This window comes from Gymnoscopelus microlampas (genome assembly GCF_963454915.1).
Source record: "Gymnoscopelus microlampas genome assembly, chromosome: 21".
Taxonomy (NCBI): Eukaryota; Metazoa; Chordata; class Actinopteri; order Myctophiformes; family Myctophidae; genus Gymnoscopelus; species Gymnoscopelus microlampas.
Window position 1 is genome coordinate 8,906,131 of NC_139958.1, and position 18,349 is coordinate 8,924,479.

At 43.1% G+C, this 18,349-nt stretch overlaps 1 protein-coding gene across 1 annotated transcript in view; it reads right to left on the bottom strand.

Moving 5' to 3' along the window:
- Positions 1–18,349, bottom strand: part of LOC311037790 (netrin receptor DCC-like) — a gene marked incomplete at its 5' end in the record, with an annotated part of 83,038 nt that overhangs the window by 48,398 nt on the left and 16,291 nt on the right. The window contains 3 exons of the mRNA XM_084047080.1: positions 10,213–10,333; positions 10,809–10,963; positions 18,011–18,147. Coding sequence (XP_083903206.1) covers positions 10,213–10,333; positions 10,809–10,963; positions 18,011–18,147 — 413 coding nt within the window. The remainder of the gene's footprint in view (positions 1–10,212; positions 10,334–10,808; positions 10,964–18,010; positions 18,148–18,349) is intronic.

Sequence of the window (18,349 nt, forward strand, 5' to 3'; positions counted from 1 at the left end):
CTAACGTATTGGCCTCTCGACAGAAAGTCAAGGAAGCGAGATCTCACCGCTAAATACACTCAACACATTCTATTGTGTTTGGGGTCTGTTGTTAGCAACGTTAGCCGCTAATGATTGTGTGTGTGTGTGTGTGTGTGTGTGTGTGTGTGTGTGTGTGTGTGTGTGTGTGTGTGTGTGCGTGCGTGCGTGCGTGCGTGCGTGCGTGCATGTGTGTGTTTGAGCGAATGAGCACGTGCATGTTTGTTGTATTGCCAATGGCAACAGGGTAGCATGCTGCGCGCACACACACACACACACACACACACACACACACACACACACACACACACACACACACACACACACACACACACACACACACACACACACCTGCTCCCTGCTGTCTGATTGGCCAGGAATTCCCCTGGGGGGTGGGGTTAGCTAAATAGCGTTCCCGTGGCGACGGTAACCAGGCGATAACACCCGCCCCACCTGACCCCTGTGTGTGTGTGTGTGTGTGTGTGTGTGTGTGTGTGTGTGTGTGTGTGTGTGTGTGTGTGTGTGTGTGTGTGTGTGTGTGTGTGTGTGTGTGTGTGTGTGTGTGTGTGTGGAGCCATCTGTGCTTTGTCAGTCAGAGGGGAGAACAAGTGCACAATAATTAAAATACAGAGAGAGAGAGAGAGAGAGAGGGAGAGGGAGAGGGAGAGGCAGAGAGAGAAGAGAAGAGAAGAGAAGAGAAGAGAAGAGAAGAGAAGAGAAGAGAAGAGAAGAGAAGAGAAGAGAAGAGAAGAGAAGAGAAGAGAAGAGAAGAGAAGAGAAGAGAAGAGAAGAGAAGAGAAGAGTCAGCATCTTTTAGCTCACTCGGACAGAATTTAAATTAAACTCAAACATCTCTCTCTCTCTCTCTCTCTCTCTCTCTCTCTCTCTCTGTTCCTCTGTCTCTCTCTATGGGTACTATATATAGTAGTGTGTATATAGTGTATCCTATATTAAAACCGTCCGGCGGGCAGACCACAGCCACGTCACTATGACTCAGACATAACCATGAACAAAACCGATACGCCCATATATAGGCATGTCACTATGACTCAGACATAACCATAAACAAACCCGATATGCCCATATATAAGCATATATGGAGACCCGGTTGTCCAGAGCCACAGAGCCGACCACCATGTGCATAATGGGACCAAACTATGACGAAAAATGCTCGTCGACTACCTTTTTTCACTGACAAAAACGAAATAAAAACTAAGCTACGATGACTAAAACTAAGACTAAATATATTGTCAATTTCGTCAACAAATAAAAACGTTCATGTTTGGTTGCGCTCGGGTGTTCCGCTCTGAAAATAGCAGATCTACAAGCTCGTAGATCGAGCTTGTAGATCGGCATGCAACCAAGTGTAAAATCAGCCATTAGGACGTCGTCAAGGCACCGCCAAAATACATTTTAGTCGACTAAATCAACTGTAGATTTAGTCAACTATAACAATATGATATTTAGTCGACTAGACCTACTAGACTAAAACTAAAACATTTCAGATGACTAAAGTATGAATAAAACTAACTGGAATTTTATTCAAAAGACTATGACTAAAACTGAACAAAAATTTGCTGTCAAAATCAACATTGGACTCGAGGGAGTGCAGTACCCGCCAATATGACCGATATGTCCATATATAGGCATATACGGAAATACAGTTGTCCAGAACCGCAGATCTGACGGATATGCCCATATATGGCCATATCAATACATGGGCATATACTGATGACATCTTGGATCTCCATATATGGGCATAAAAGGGACAACGACTGACATACAGAGATATATGGGCAAAATAATATATTAATGTCATCGTATTAATGTATGCGGGCTAATGGCCAAGACAGAAATTATGATTATGTTTCATAAACTCCCAGACTAATCAGTACCAAACTTTTTATGCATGCTGCCAGTAGGTCACGGAAGTCACTCCCCTAATATTCCTCCAATCCGTCAATGACAATTAAGTGTCATGGCTATGGAGTGGAAGTAAGGAATTGGCCGTAAGCCGCATGGGCTCTACTTAAAGAGTATGGGTCACTCAACACAAGTATTACAATTATTATACACACGCACGCACGCACGCACGCACGCACGCACGCACGCACGCACGCACGCACGCACGCACGCACGCACGCACGCACGCACGCACACACACACACACACACACACACACACACACACACACACACACACACACACACACACACACACACACACACACACACACACACACACACACACACACACACACACACACAGCTCGCGGGCAACTATGACATGTGCGCATGAGTGTACAGCCACTGTCCAGTGTCCACACAAGAGGCAGAGAGCGTCAGAGACGTCATAACACATACACACGCATGTACTGTATATATCACGTCCGCGTGCACGAGTCCCACGACACAAACAAAACAGAGAGACAGAGAAACTGTAATACATATTACACACACACATAGTGTGTGTGTGTGTGTGTGTGCATGTGCAGACACGCACACACACACACACACACACGCACACACACACACACACACACACACACACGCACACACGCGTATGTACGTGAGCTTATAGATCGGCTGTTTTTCGGTGCATGACACTGGCGCGCAACTAAGTATAAATCATGTTTAACTCTAATTTCAATCCCTAAACCTAACCTCTAAGACACCTAAATGTCTAATCCTGACCTGAATGTTTTTCTAATTATCTCTAAAACATTTTTTTTAACTATAAAACAACCATTTGCATTGTGAGGACCAGGAAAACGGTCCTCACCATGTATATTTCTTCAAATTCTACTATACTTGGTCCTCGGAAGTATAATACAAACACAAACACACACACAGACACGCTTTCAATTAAAGCCCAAGTAATGTGACAACATGCCAAGGTGACAACATGCCCCATCATGCACCTGTGAAGCACATGAATGTGTGCAGGTGCACGGGACAGAGAAACACACACAGAGAGAGAGAGAGAGAGAGAGAGAGAGCCAGAGTTTGAAGTGACTGCATGAGACAGTGTAGGTATAACTACTGCGGCATGCCCCCTGGTACTTACTCATGCTGTGAAGAAGACAATGATGTAACATCGTTACAAGCAATAATGTAATTTCTCCCATCCAATGCCTCTATACGCCGCCAGACACTTGCATTCATTCCCACCTCTCTGTAACTCTTTGAGCTCTGCTGCTCAAATACTGCCACTATCATAGGCCAGAAGCCTTAAAACACCTCATCCCCAAAAAACATTATCAACGCATGTATAATATATATGCGTGTATAGATCGGCTATGTCTACACATAGTACAGTATTCTAATCAACGCAATCCCGTCATGACATACCTGGTCATTTTTACCACACAATGTTTACTATATGTAAGTGCACATGTCCAACATAGGCTATACTGTAAATGCTTTTTGGGTTGATGCAATGCCACATATCATCCCTGCCAATGTCACACTCAATAACAACCCTAACCCTACCCCATTCTGCCTCTTACCAGGTACGTTGGTCTAATGCAGTGGTTCCCAAACTGTCCCTAAATCATTTTGGGGGTCCCCACTCCCAGATGATTAGCTTAATGTGCAACATTGTTTTCTCACTCAACAGTAAACAAACCAAACAACGATCTACACGCTCTATCCTAATGTCCCCTCCCTGAATGAATGAATGAACCATTGTAAGAGCGCTTTGAGTAAGTTTGAGTACTTAGAAAAGCGCCATAAAAATGCAATTCAGTATTCATTATGATATGAGCGTGTAGATCGGCTATTTTCACAATATTTATCTGTCAAACTAAATGTAATGCCTACAATTCAAGCACCCAAGAGCTTGTCAGGGTGGGTGGTCCCCAGTTTAAATATGATTATTTGGGGGGGTCGCGGCCTGAAAAGTATGGGAACCCTTGGCCTAATGGAAAAGTAAAACACAAGGGTAGAGCCAATACTATAGATATTATGCAGTGGAAAATCCCTGGGTTGGCCACCCGGCTTGGCAGAGATATGCCCCTTTCTAGTTGATTTATATCGCTGGAAATAAACGTTGGACAGGTTAAGCAATGATAATTACTTATTCAGCTACTTTGCTGAATAGGCCATGCATTTAATTTAGCCCTATCATGTATAAGTTCAATGTGTCATTTGCCATTTGATTTGAAATAGGTAATTTGCAAAAGCCAGCCAATAATATAGACCTAATATGTGTGCATTAGTTTTATATATAGAGAGAGAGGCTCAGTAGCAACAAGGTGGAACTAGGGTGACCAAATGAAAATGAAAAACAAAAAAAATATATATGTTTTTTTTAATCCATTAATTAGAGGGGGAAAAATACTTTTAAGGAGTAGTGAAAATAGCAGATCATTAGATTGGCTATTTTCACTAGCTTGGGTCCCGGGGAAACATCAAATTTCTCTTTTCGGTCTCGAGCTGAAAAGTTTGGGAACCACTGATTTACATGGATGTTTTGATTGATTGAATATTTTAATAGGCAAAAGGAAGGAATGTGCCAGTGCCAACCAACCATGCTACACACCACCCTGCTATAATACTGTCCGGGACACTCAAATGCCACATGCGCCCAGGGGCAGTCTGTTTGCTGTGCCAGTGGATGCTTGAGTATGGGGCTCCACAGAATGTATTGTGATGAAGTGGTGTAAAGTAACTAAGTACATTTAGTCAAGTAATGTACTTTTATTTTGAGGCACTTTTACTTTACTGGAGTGTTTCCAATTGTCTATACTTTTACTTGTACTCCACTACATCTCAGAGGCAAATATTGTACTTTTACTCCACTACAATTATTTGAAAACTCTATTTACTAGCTACTTTGCAGATATAAATTATTACATTATAAAACATACATTAACCACTTTAGCCCTATTTTATACCTGGGCTATTTGAAAATAGCCGATCATCATTCTGTACATTTTGATACCAATACTTTTGTACTTTTACTCAAATACATTTTGAATTCCGGACTTTTACATGTAACAGAGTACTACTACATTGCAGTATTGATACTTTTACTTAAGCAAAACATTTGAGTACTTTTTCCACCACTGGTGATGATGAGTCACTAAAGTGTCTGGGTGCAGTCTGGCTGTTGTGTAGTCTGGCAGTTTCACCCGCAGCAGTGGTTATGCTCTGATAAGTTGTGAGTTTGAATATACTCTTGCCTCTCTCTCTTGCCTGTCTCGCATTATTAAGTATCTCCGAACCTGAAACGCATGCAGGATGCTAACTGGTTGGTTCAAGGGTGTGGTGGCAGTCCACCAGCGGATGTGACTATAATTTGCGGCGATATCGACCTCAAAGACACCTACCATCTGAGAAGGTCAGTGGCGCTTTCAGAGGTTTGGATCAAGGGCAGGAACAACAAGTTTGACTCCTCCCCTTCGGCATCTCTTGGCCATAGGGATAAATGGTAAATGGTGCATTTACAGTATATAGCGCTTTTATCCAAAGTGCTTTACATAGATTGTGCATTATATTCACCCATTCACACACACATTCATACACCGATGGCGGAGGAAACCGTGCAAGGCACCAACCTGCTCATCGGGAGCAATTAGGGGTTCAGCGTCTTGCTCAAGGACACTTCGACACTAACTCTGGGGGAGCCCAGGATCGAACTGGGAACCTTGCGGTTGCCATCCGGCCACTCTACCGGCCACTCTACCCCTGAGCCACTGCCACTGCCACTGCACTGCTGTTTATGAATGCAGTCCTGGCGGCAATCCCTGGCTCATCTTCGCATGCGGAGCAGCTGTGTCGCCATGATACAACACACACCTGTATATGGCAAGAGTGCAGGTTAGAGTCGGTTCCTGGGAGCTATAGCAGGCTCCAGAACAGCCAACAATGGCAACTGAAAGGGCTAACCACAGAGACGGAGAGCAGGCCATCTGGTCCTGCCTCTCCAATGTTATGGGCGACACTCAGCTGGAGGTGTCTGCTTACCTGGGACAGCATAAGTACCCTATTATGGCAGCTGGCCCGGGTTCGAGTTTGACCCGATGTCCTTTGCTATGTATTTTCCTCATGGACCTTGTCCAGTCCAGATGGTCCCACTGGCTCTTGGTCACCCACAGCGTCAGTCAACCAAAGGCTTTGTGGGCTTATCCCATGCATGGGTGTGAGGTGCCGTACCAGTGTTTCCATGCCAGCTGGTGTCAGCAGATGTGTCGCTGGAAGGGCTGGGGAGTCAGTCAGCGGTCACTAGATGGAGCGGTCGCTAAATGGGCCTGAGGCAGAACGGCACACGGATGTGTCGGAGCTGAAGGCAGTTTGCCTTGCTCTCCGGCTCTTCCTGCCGCGCCAACAAGACCATGATGTGCTGATCAGAACCGACATCATAGTAGCCGCAGTCTACGTTGACAACGCTTTCCCTCAGGGCAGAGATGACCCTCCTCATGGGGGTGCTCGCCCTGTTCACCTTTCCTCATTCAGTCTTCTCCCGACCCCTTCCTCAGTGAGCGGGGGGGGGTGGAGAATGTCAATCTGGTCCTGGTGGCTCTGAACTGGCCCCCACAGAGTGTGCTTTTCACAGCTGGCACGGTGCTGACACAGTGGCTGACACTGTTGCCTTATCCCATTGAGACCTGAAGCCGATTCTACATGTCTCCTAAATCTCAACAGTATTCTGAAAAACGTATGTTTCTATATCAGTGGTGCTCAAACTTTTTCATGTCAAGGACCCCCAAAATGATATGTATTTGGCCGCCGACCCCCATCAAAATATTTTGTTCCAGGACCCCCAGAAGCCAAGATTTGAGTTAAAAATGTTCGCTTTAAAAATATATATAATCAAAAATTTGTACACATTTTCACGATTTTTCAAAAATAGCAGATCTACAAGCTCGTAGCGCGGCACTCGGTGCCGCGCTATGAGCTTGTATATCTGCTATTTTTGCATAGCCCAATGTGTAAAATAATGCTTTTTAGTTCAATTCTAAAAATGACACAGTTCCAGGTCTCAATGGGTTATAGCAATACAACGGAGAACATTCAGTTACATCACCTGACCCAAGTGGGGTCAATCCCCATACATTTTGGAAAGTGTAACAGAGATAGTCTGTTCACTGAGAGAACAAAGGTTACAACGTAACCTAATGTTCTACCGCTGTTGGCCTGCTGTCAAGAAACCTTAGCATTAGTTTGAAGTCTCCACTTTGGCCAAAACTCGTATTCTGTGAAGGGAACTAAAAAGCACTGTAGGGACAAGCAACTATGAGTTTTATTTGATGTTAAGTTGCACCACCTCACAATACAAAAATAATGAATTGCAATCAAGTTTAATGATGATCAAGTTAACGGCTATGATTCTGTCTTTCTGAGTGTTATTTTGGTTTACATTGCTTAGGAAATGTAGCCAACAGCGCAAAATAAATCAGTTGGATTTAATGTTCCGTTTCTATTAGTGAACATAATATTAATGTGCAGTTTCTTCAAGTGTGAGACATTCGTAGTCATGGCGAGTTAGTTACTTCATATAGCATCTTGTCATTATGCTTGTGAAATTCTGCAGGAGAAATTAAGACATGCTTTGGTGACTGATGCTAAAATAGGCCTAGTGTTCAGTAATATAGCCTCCAACAAACATTTTGAATAATGTTAGTAGGCTATTAATTTCACTTGGTCCTGTAGCCATTTATTTTGTGTTAGTCTACAGTCTACGAAAGAAAATCAATTAAAATGGTCTGTTTGCAACTTTGCATTACTCTTAACCACATGAACCCTAGCATCCGTCATCAGCAAATTTTGATTCATTTTTTAAAGCATATTTTAGTCATCTGAAATGTTTTACTGTTAGTCTAGTTTTAGTCGACTAAATATCATAAAAATAGCCGACTAAATCTAGCCGAAAAAAATCATAAAATTACTTGTCTTTTAGTTCTACTGGATCTCTTCTCCACTAGACCCTCCCTAACATTTTAGTCTAGTTTTTATTTGTGGACAAAATTGTCAATATATTTAGTCTTAGTTTTGGTCATCATAGCTTCGTTTTTATTTAGTTTTTATTTAGTTTTTATTTAGTTTTCGTCAGTGAAAAAAAGGTAGTCAACGAACATTTTTCGTCATAGTTTTAGTCGCCGAAATCAACACTGGTACCCAGCACCTGTTCAACATACATACACCCATGAGTAAACTCAGCCCATGGACAGTGTCCCTGTCCGTGGTGCTACAGTGAACCCAGCCCCTCTTCAGCATAAACTCAGCACCATGGCCAATGTCTCTGTCCGTGGTGCTAGAGTAGCAAACCCAGCAACTTGCTCAGCATAAACCTACGAGTAAACCCACATCTTTGTGTGCAAAGATTTGGCATCCCTATCCTGAGGATAACATCAGCTGAAAATAGGTTTGGTGTAGAGGGAAAGAGAAGCTCATGTACAAGTTCACTAAGTATTGATGGTTTAAGTGGTTAAATGTCTAAAAAATAACTAACAAAAACATGTATTTCCACAACACTTATGACAGTGCTGTCAAACAGGCCTATGAAGCTATCTATGAAAAAGTTTAATCTGCAACACAATTTTATGCAATATGTAGTGGGGGGTCCCTGCTTCATCTCTCTCTCAACTAATGGGGTCCTTGACCGCCAGCACCTGTTCAGCATAAACTCATGGCCATGGACAGTGTCACTGTCCTAGAGCAGTGGTTCTCAAACTTTTTCATGTCAAGGACCCCCAAATTGACACTTATTAGCCCGCGGACCCCTATTTGAAAAGATATGCCACGGACCCCCATAAGAGATGATTTTTACAGCTCTAGCAGTCAATTCTCAAACATTTTAATTGAAGGACCCCCAGTTTGACATGCATTAGAGGCTACAGACCCCTATTTTATGGCATTTGTATCTCTGGGACCCCAATTCATATTGTAAAATCAATGTTCATTTAACTCTGAGAGTGTACAAATGGAACCAAATGGACCCGTTAGGGTCCATTTGGTTCCATTTGTACACTCTTAGAGTTACAGACACAGAAGGATCAATTTGGTTCCTAACTATTCATTTGGCTGGGGACCCCCTGGAACCCCCTCAAGTACCCCTGGGGGTCCCCGGACCCCACTTTGAGAACCAATGTCCTAGAGTAAATCCAACAGTTCAGCATAAACCCAGGAGTAAACCATGGAGAGTGTCACAGTGTCCACTGTCCTCATTACCTCAACAAAGCAGCTGCGACGACAGTACGGGCTTGAGGCTTGTGACCCAACCCCCGATTGAGCCACTAGGCTCGCAAGTGGCCCCGGCGTGCAGCTGATTGGCCGTGTGCAGCGACGAGCACACCGTCTGAGTTGCCAAGCCGCGGTGGACGCATGTATGTATCACGTGAAGCAAAACGAGCGCTCCCTTCCTCGGTCTCAGCCAGACACAAGCCCAGTCACCCACAACCATAGTGGGGAGAACAATATCGCACCCGGTTCAGGGTGCCAGCCCAGTTTAAGCATGCATATAAACTTTGTTTGTTTGTTTGTTAGCGGAGTGGTGCGTAAGAACAGCCATGTTGGTGCATATAGATAGAGTATTATGTACTATGAGTGGTGTGTGTGTGTGTGTGTGTGTGTGTGTGTGTGTGTGTGTGTGTGTGTGTGTGTGTGTGTGTGTGTGTGTGTGTGTGTATTGTATTGTGTATACCAGTGGTTCTCAAACGTTTTCATGTCAAGGACCCCCAAATTGACACTTATTAGCCCGCGGACCCCCATTTCAAAAGATACGCCTCAGGGACCCCCATAAGAGAAGATTTTTAACGTCTCTAGCAGTGATTCTGAACCATTTTAATTTCAAGAACCCCCAGTTTGACATGCATTAGGGCTACAGACCCCCATTTAATGGCATTTCTATCACACTTGGACCGCAATTTATATTGTAAAATCTTTTTCAATTTAACTCTGAGAGTGTACAAATGGAACCAAATGGACCCGTTAGGGTCCATTTGGTTCCATTTGTACACTCTCAGAGTTACAGACCCATAAGGGTCCATTTGGTGCCTAATCTATCATTTAGCTGGGGACCCCCTGGAACTCCCTCAAGGACCCCTGGGGGTCCCCGGACCCCACTTTGAGAACCAATGGTGTATACTATGAGTACTGTGCACTATCAGTGGTCGTACAAGATGTATATATTGTATACTATGAGTACTGTGTATATAGTATATGAGTAGTGTGTACTATCAGTGTGTTGTACCAGGTTCTCGGAGGAGGAGCTGGGCTGTTGCCACGGCGTCTCCCGCCTCGTTCTCCGCCACGCACTGGTAGAAGCCCTCGTCTGATTGGACCAAACCCAGGATGTGGAGATTGCTTCCATCCTATTGGACGACAGAGAGGGATGGAGCGATGGGGAGGGAGAGAATATTAGCATTAGTTTTCATATCAGATTAATCATCACGCAATGCTAAGCTTAGCTTAGCTTAAGTGGAGTGCTGCATTATATTACTACTAATACAAGTAATGCTACCGCTGCTGCTGCTACTACAACTGCTAGAGGTGTGGAAAATAATTGATTCTACGATGCATCGCAATTCGACCGTGCACGACTCTGCATTGATCCAGCGACGTTACGTAATGAGTTACAATTATTTCCGGGAGCGGTGACCTTTTTTTTTATTCAATGTTAAGACATTTATGTCAAGAATAGAGTGATAATACATACATCACAGGAATTTCAAAATAAAAAGTTCAATACGTATCTGACTGCTTGTATTAACATAATGACAAATGTTACCATATTGTGCAGTAAAACAGAAAAGTGAGACGCATCTCTAGATTACGACTATTACTCACCAAGATCTGAAAGTAGTCGCTGGGGATGACTTCCTCCCCGTTTTTCAGCCAATGAACGCGTGGCGCCGGGTTGCCAACCGCGCCGCACTCCAGTTCCACATCGGACGCAACGGAGGCGAACGTGTTGCTAGGATATGAGAGGAACTGAGGTGGGACTGGAGAGACGGAGAGAGAGAGAGAGAGAGAGAGAGAGAGAGAGAGAGAAAGACATTTATTTACAACTGAATCTATGAGATATTTACAAACGCACCCCGTTTGGGAACGGAAATGTTCCCCGGTTCGATCTCCGGCTCCCCTTGTCTTTGTGGGGAGAAGTGTCCTTGAGCAAGACACTGAACCCCCAACTGCTCCCAATGAGAGTATAGCACATTTGCACGGTTGCCTGCACCGTTGGTTTGTTAATGCAGTGGTTCTCAAAGTGGGGTCTGGGGGACTTCCAGCAGTCCTTGAGGGGGTTCCAGGGGGCCCTCAGCAAAATGTGTTAATATATATATCAAAATCAGTTTAACCACTTTAACCCTATATTATACTTTGGATATCCGAAGATAGCTGATCCGACGCGATGGTGAGCTTATAGATCTGCTAGTTTCCAAAGATGTAGAGATATCTTGAAAATGATTTAATAATTTGGAATCATTTTGAAATGTTTTAAAACAACATGTTTTCAGATGAGGGTCTGCAGCCAAAAAAAAAAATGCATAGTATATGGGATTTTGGGGGTTCCTAGACGTGTGCTTGCGTGCTTGCGTGCGTGCGTGCGTGCGTGCGTGCGTGCGTGCGTGCGTGCGTGCGCGCGTGTGTGCGTGTGCGTGTGCGTGAACGTACTGTAACACACATTGTAAAAGCACTGTATTGCTACTGCTACCGCTACTACTACCCACATAAAAAGCCCCTCTCCATGTCCTCAGAAATAAAGCATGAAGGATGATGCTAATCCTGAACCTCCCAGTGTAAAGTCAAAGGGGACGCTTCCAATTACCAACCAATTAGATGTAATGAAGATTGGACCTGGTCACGTGATTGGCCGGGGGTGTGTAACGGGCACATATGGAAAACTTGTATGTCCATATTTTTTTTTCCTTTTTTTTTTTTTTTGAAATGAATGCCCTACTTCCTCATTCTACACTGTCACACAAAAGTATCAAAAATAGCCGATCTACAAGCTCAAGACGTGTTGCATTTTAATCCTGAAAAGTAACATTTACGCACATATGAGGTTTCCCAGCAGCAACAATATACTGCAGCTATAGTACGTGCATGTGCATGTGCATGTGCGTGTGCGTGTGCGTGTGCGTGTGCGTGTGCGTGTGCGTGTGCGTGTGAGTGTGAGTGTGCGTGTGCATGCGCACGTGCAGTGGTGGAAGAAGTACTCGGATATTTTATTTAAGTAAAAGTAGCAATACCACAATATAAAAATACTCTGTTAGTAAATGGCCTGTGTTCAAAATGTTACTTGAGTAAAAGTACAAAATGTGTTGGCATCAAAATATACTTAAAGTACCAAAGCATTGTGAGCTTGCAGATCGGCTATTTTCAAATAGCCTACGTATAAAACAGCTAAAGTGGTTAATGTAGTTTTATAATATAATAATTTATACCTGCAAAGTAACTAGTAACTAAAGTTTTCTAATCATTGTAGTGGAGTAAAAGTATAATATTTGCCTCTGAGATGCAGTGGAGTAGAAGTAAAAGTACCGAAAATTAGAAATACTCCAGTAAAGAAAAAATACCTCAAAAAGTATATTTACGATTTTACGTACAGTACTTGGGTAAAATGTACTTAGTTACTTTACACCATTGCGTGCATGTGTGCGTGCGTGAGTGTTATGTCTGCCCTGGGCAGCTTTATGGGTGAAACCGCATCAGTGGCCAAGGTGATTGAGCAGGGTGTCATATCGCATCACGTCCAACTAACCGTGAAAAACATCACATAATGTCCATCACATACTTCCATATGACAAGACTGGGGGCCCTATATCTTGCGTACCATTGCATTTTTTACTATTTTGAAAAACGTTTTAAAATAGTTCAAATAGCCGATCTACAGCAACACAATTTACAATTTAAGCATTTAGCGGACGCTCTTAACCCATTGAGACCTGAAGCCGATTCTACATGTCTCCTAAATCTCAACAGTTTTCTGAAAAACGTATGTTTCTATATCAGTGGTGCTCAATCTTTTTCACGCCAAGGACCCCCAAAATGATATGTATTTGGCTGCGGACCCCCATCAAAATATTTTGTTCCAGGGACCCCCCAGAAGCAAAGATTTGAGTTAAAAATGTTCGCTTTAAAAATATAAATATTCAAAGATTTGCACACATTTTCACGATTTTTCAAAAATAGCAGATCTACAAGGTCGTAGCGCGGCACTCGGTGCCGCGCTATGAACTTGTATATCTGCTATTTTTGAATACCCCAATATGTAAAATAATGTTTTTTAGCTCAAATCTAAAAATGACACCGTTCCAGGTCTTAATGGGTTAATCCAGAGCGATTTACAGTAAGCAAGGACAACACAAGATAATGCATCAAAAGCATAATAGTAATAATAACCTAATACATAAGTAAACCAAGAATCTAATAATAAACTAATACAAAAGTAAACCAAAACCCTATCATCAGCCTGTACATCGAAACTATACACACTATAGTTCTCCTCTATGGCAGTGAATGCTGGACCCTGAAGCCAGCCCTGCAGAAGTCTCTAGATGGGTGCTACACCAGAATGTTGCGTGCAGTACTTAACATCAGCAAGAGTACACATGTTACCAACAAGATCCTGTATGAGGGAATGCCAAGGGTGAGCGAGAAAATAGCAGCCAGGAGAATGAGACTAGCAGGACACTGCCAAAGAGATCAAGAACTGCCAGCCAGCAAATTGGTGCTGTGGGAACCAACGCACGGTCATCGGTCACGAGGACGTCCCACAATGACATACGTGGATGTACTCAAGAATGATGCACGAGCGCAAAGTACCAACGAACTGGCCAGATGTATGGAGAACCGGGATGACTGGAAGCAATGATGGAGGACTCGTCTGAGGACGACCTAGAGAGATACCAGGTCAACAATGACCTGGCATCTGTCTACATAACATGCAATCTAAGTTACATTTTAGCCTTTGCATAAGCCTGCAAGGTCGTCAAGGCTAGGTCAAGTGTCACGGGCCGAGGTTGAGTCTGAAGAGGTGACACACATTGTGAGCTTGTGAGCTTGTAGATCGGCTATTTTAACTATTTTAAAATATTTAAAAATGTTTTTCAAAATAGTCAAAAATGCCAAAAAAGGCAGAAAGGGTAAGGCGAGAAATATCAGGGCCATAAGAGTCTAAAAGCATTGCTAGCGATCTCCTCGAACCAACTGACATCCTCCATTCACGTGAAACTAAATGTAGTCGTAGTAGTAGTAATAGTAGTAGTGATTTACACAATGCATAAAGGCATTAATAACCGGAAGTTTTGCCAATTTTGAAGCTAAATTCCGTCGTCCTGATATAATACAACACAGAAGAAACACTATACTGAATATACAGTATGATTTCCTCACATCAGATCAAAGGGATTTAGGTTCAATATCGTGAACGTTTCCCTTTAAGACACAGAGCATTAAGGCAGTGCAAAATAAACTCATTATAAAAAGGATATTCAAATGAAATTAAAACATAGACTAAGTTAAAGTAAAACTGAAGAATTAGAGAATAAGAGACACTAATCACAAACCTTAGTAAAAAGCCAGCAGCAAGTCTTCAGGCGTTTGATTTAACCCATTAAGACCTGGAACTGTGTCATTTTTTGATTTGAGCTAAAAAGCATTATTTTACACTTTGGGCTATTCAAAAATAGCAGATATACAAGCTCATAGCGCGGCACCGAGTGCCGCGCTACGAGCTTGTAGATCTGCTATTTTTGAAAAATCGTGAAAATGTGTGCAAATCTTTGAAAAACATATTTTTAAAGCGAACATTTTTAACTGAAATCTTTGCTTCTGGGGGGTTCCTGGAACAAAATATTTTGATGGGGGTCCGCGCTCCGCAGCCAAATACATATAATGTTGGGGGTCCTTGACATGAAAAAGATTGAGCACCACTGATATAGAAACATACGTTTTTCAGAATACTGTTGAGATTTAGGAGACATGTAGAATCGGCTTCAGGTCTCAATGGGCTAAAAGTACTGAGAGTTGTAGCAGACTAGCAGTTTTTTGGGGGGGAGTTTGTTCCTGATACTATGCGGTGCATATAAACTGAACACTAGTTGCTGCTTCTCTCACGTTTAGTTGTGACTCTGGGTTCAGAAAGCAGACCTGACCCAGACAAGCTGAGAGAGCTGGATGGTCCAAGATGTAAGCACAATGCTTTATGCAATGATTTATAAACCAATAGTAATATTTTGGAGCAAATGTAAATATGTGAGAACTGTAGTCCATTGGTTCTCAAAGTGGGGTCCGGGGACCCCCAGGGGTACTTGGGGGGTTCCAGGGGGTCCCCAGCTAAATGATGGATATGAACCAAATGGACCCTTATGGGTCTGTAACTCTGAGAGTGTACAAATGGAACCAAATGGACCATCAGAGTTCAATTAACATTGATTTTACATTATGAATTGTGGTCCCAGATATAGAAATGCCATTAAATGGGGGTCCGTAGCCTAATGCATGTCAAACTGGGGGTCCTTAAAATTAAAAAGGTTGAGAATCACTGCTAGAGCCGTAAAAATCTTCTCTTATGGGGAGTCCCTGGCCTATTTTTTCAAGTGGGGGTCCGTGGGCTAATAAGTGTCCTTTTGGGGGTCCTTGATATGAAAAAGTTTGAGAACCACTGCTGTAGTCACTTTTTTTTTGCATTAGTAAGGAAGGACTCATATTCAGTAGTACTAGTAGCAGTTGCAGCAGCAGCAGCAGCAGCAGCAGCAGTAGTACTTTACTTGTATAAGTAGTACAGTACTACATAAGTAGCATGACAATGCTAATGTGTTAACTTTGTGCTAACTACCTCATTAAATGTCTGTCTGTCTGTGTGTGTCTCTCTCTCTCTCTCTCTCTCTCTCTCTCTCTCTCTCTCTCTCTCCTTATCTCTTTCTCTGCCCTTTGCGCACAAATCAAATCAAGCTAACACGTCTGTTTGTCAGATAATCTCTTCTGTAATCCAGGATTACAGAAGAGATTATCAACTTAATCCAAAAACTCTTGTGAGGAAAGGAGTCGGAGAGGAGAGGAGAGGAAGGATGAGGATGATTCCTTTTAACAGGTCATTCATGAAAGTCCTTGCGGTTCCAATGAGAACCTGTGAGCAATTAGGGGTTAAGAGTCTTGCTCAGGGACAAATTTCATTTCATCGACACATATGCTGGCCTGGCCTGGAATCAAACCTGGGGCAACCAGGGCCTCTGGCTCCCTAGGCGGGCTCACTAACCACTAACCACAGCTATGGCCGCCCCAAAGGAGAGGAGAGGAGAGGAGAGGAGAGGACCTTAAACCAAATTTAATAAACAAATTTAAGTCACATTTAATGACCTCAAAGGACAGGCAGAGGGGCAGAAGATGGATATGCGTTCATAACTTAGCTTGAAATCAACCACCTAATGTGAAACTCAAGCACCTTCGGTCCAATATAAAGACTTCTAATCAAATTAAATTTAAACTTCTCCATTCAAAGTTACACATCTCTAGTCAAAGTAAACAGTTGAGTCTGAGTAAGAATAAGATAATTCAATTATATTCCAATATAAATCTTTTCAAGTACCACCACCAATGAAATTCACAGCTAATGTACAGTAGGAAAATCTCAGACCAACCACAACATCAGTGAAAGAGGCTGTGGCTCACCTGGTAAGACCTGAGGTCGATTCTACAAAATGTCTTCTAAATCCTAACAGTTTTTTTTTAAACCTATGGTGCTACCAGTGGTCCTCAAACTTTTTCAGGTCAAGGACCCCCGAAATGATATACTAAAGCCTATACCGCTTGTGCATGTGCTATAACTACGGCCCGCTTGACCAACGCGGAAGTGCCTCTGCCTACAACAACTATGGGCTATTGGGCTATTTTTTGGGCCGATAAAGTATAGTTTTTTACCACGACGGAGGCGCGCCGTCTCAAGCGAACTTGAGCCACGAGAGGCACCACCGAGCGGGCTAAAGCGAGCGAGTTGCCGTGCCGAACGTTGCGAAGTTCGCTTGAGCCGACTCAGCGCCACTCGAGTTATGCACCGATAGGCACAGAATCGTAAATCATGTTTTGGCGAGAGTGCTTGCCCCAGTGTGATCTGATATGAGACACTAGCGTTGACTCCCATTGTAAGAATGGAATGCGGAAATGCTCTCTCAAAGATATAGTTCCAATGTTTAGAACTACAGCCCATAGCGGCCCGCTTTGCGGCGAGGTCAAAACGTGTCATAACTCTTTCTCTCTATGGGTCTGGTTTGCCCCAATTGCCACTCAAAGTGGCTACTGGTCACAGTGTGTCCTTGCACAAGCGGTATAGGTTTTGGGATGACGCATCCAAGCCGGAACACAATCGATTGATTGATCATAACGATAACATGCTCTGAAAAATGCACGTAGCCCACCATTTCCATCTGACCACTTTGAGGCTTTTAAGTGGGCCCTGATCCATAAAAAGTTGAGAGCCACTGACGTAACACATAAATAAGGCTATAGTTCGGGTTCAAATACAACCTGAGGCTCTTTGCTGCATGTTATCATCTCTCTCTATTCTGCCTCTTGTCACTAGCAGAACCTTTTTATTTGTTTTGTTAATAATAATAATAAGTCACATTTAATGACCTCAAAGGACAGGCAGAGGGGCAGAAGATGGATATGCGTTCATAACTTTAAGGGCAGCCACTGAACCGAGAGGACATCAATTAAGTAAAGGACCTAATTTAATTACCAGTCAAATTTAATTACGTTTAAGGGCCTCCAGTTAAATTTGAAGGCCTCCAGAGTGTATTTATGTCTCACCCAAAAAAATATGAAGACCTCCAGAGTATGTTTATGTGTCTCACCCCCAACAAATATGAAGGCCTCTAGAGAGAGTGTGTTTATGTGTCTCACCCCCAACAAATATGAAGGCCTCTAGAGAGAGTGTGTTTATGTGTCTCACCCCCAACAAATATGAAGGCCTCTAGAGAGAGTGTGTTTATGTGTCTCACCCCCAAAAATATGAAGGCCTCTAGAGAGAATGTGTTTATGTGTCTCACCCATAACGTCCAGCCGACAGGACGAGGAAATATTCTTGTTCCTGTTGGTCGCAACACACGTGTACGTGTCGCCATCGTCGACCGTTACCGTGGAGATGAGGAGGTTGCTTCCGCCTAGCAACACATATTTTTTAGACCTGAGAGAGAGAGAGAGAGAGAGAGAGAGAGAGAGAGAGAGAGAGAGAGAGAGATGAAGAGAAGAGAAGAGAAGAGAAGAGAAGAGAAGAGAAGAGAAGAGAAGAGAAGAGAAGAGAAGAGAAGAGAAGAGAAGAGAAGAGAAGAGAAGAGAAGAGAAGAGACAGTGTTGGGTAAGTATACTCCTGGTCATAAATTACTCAA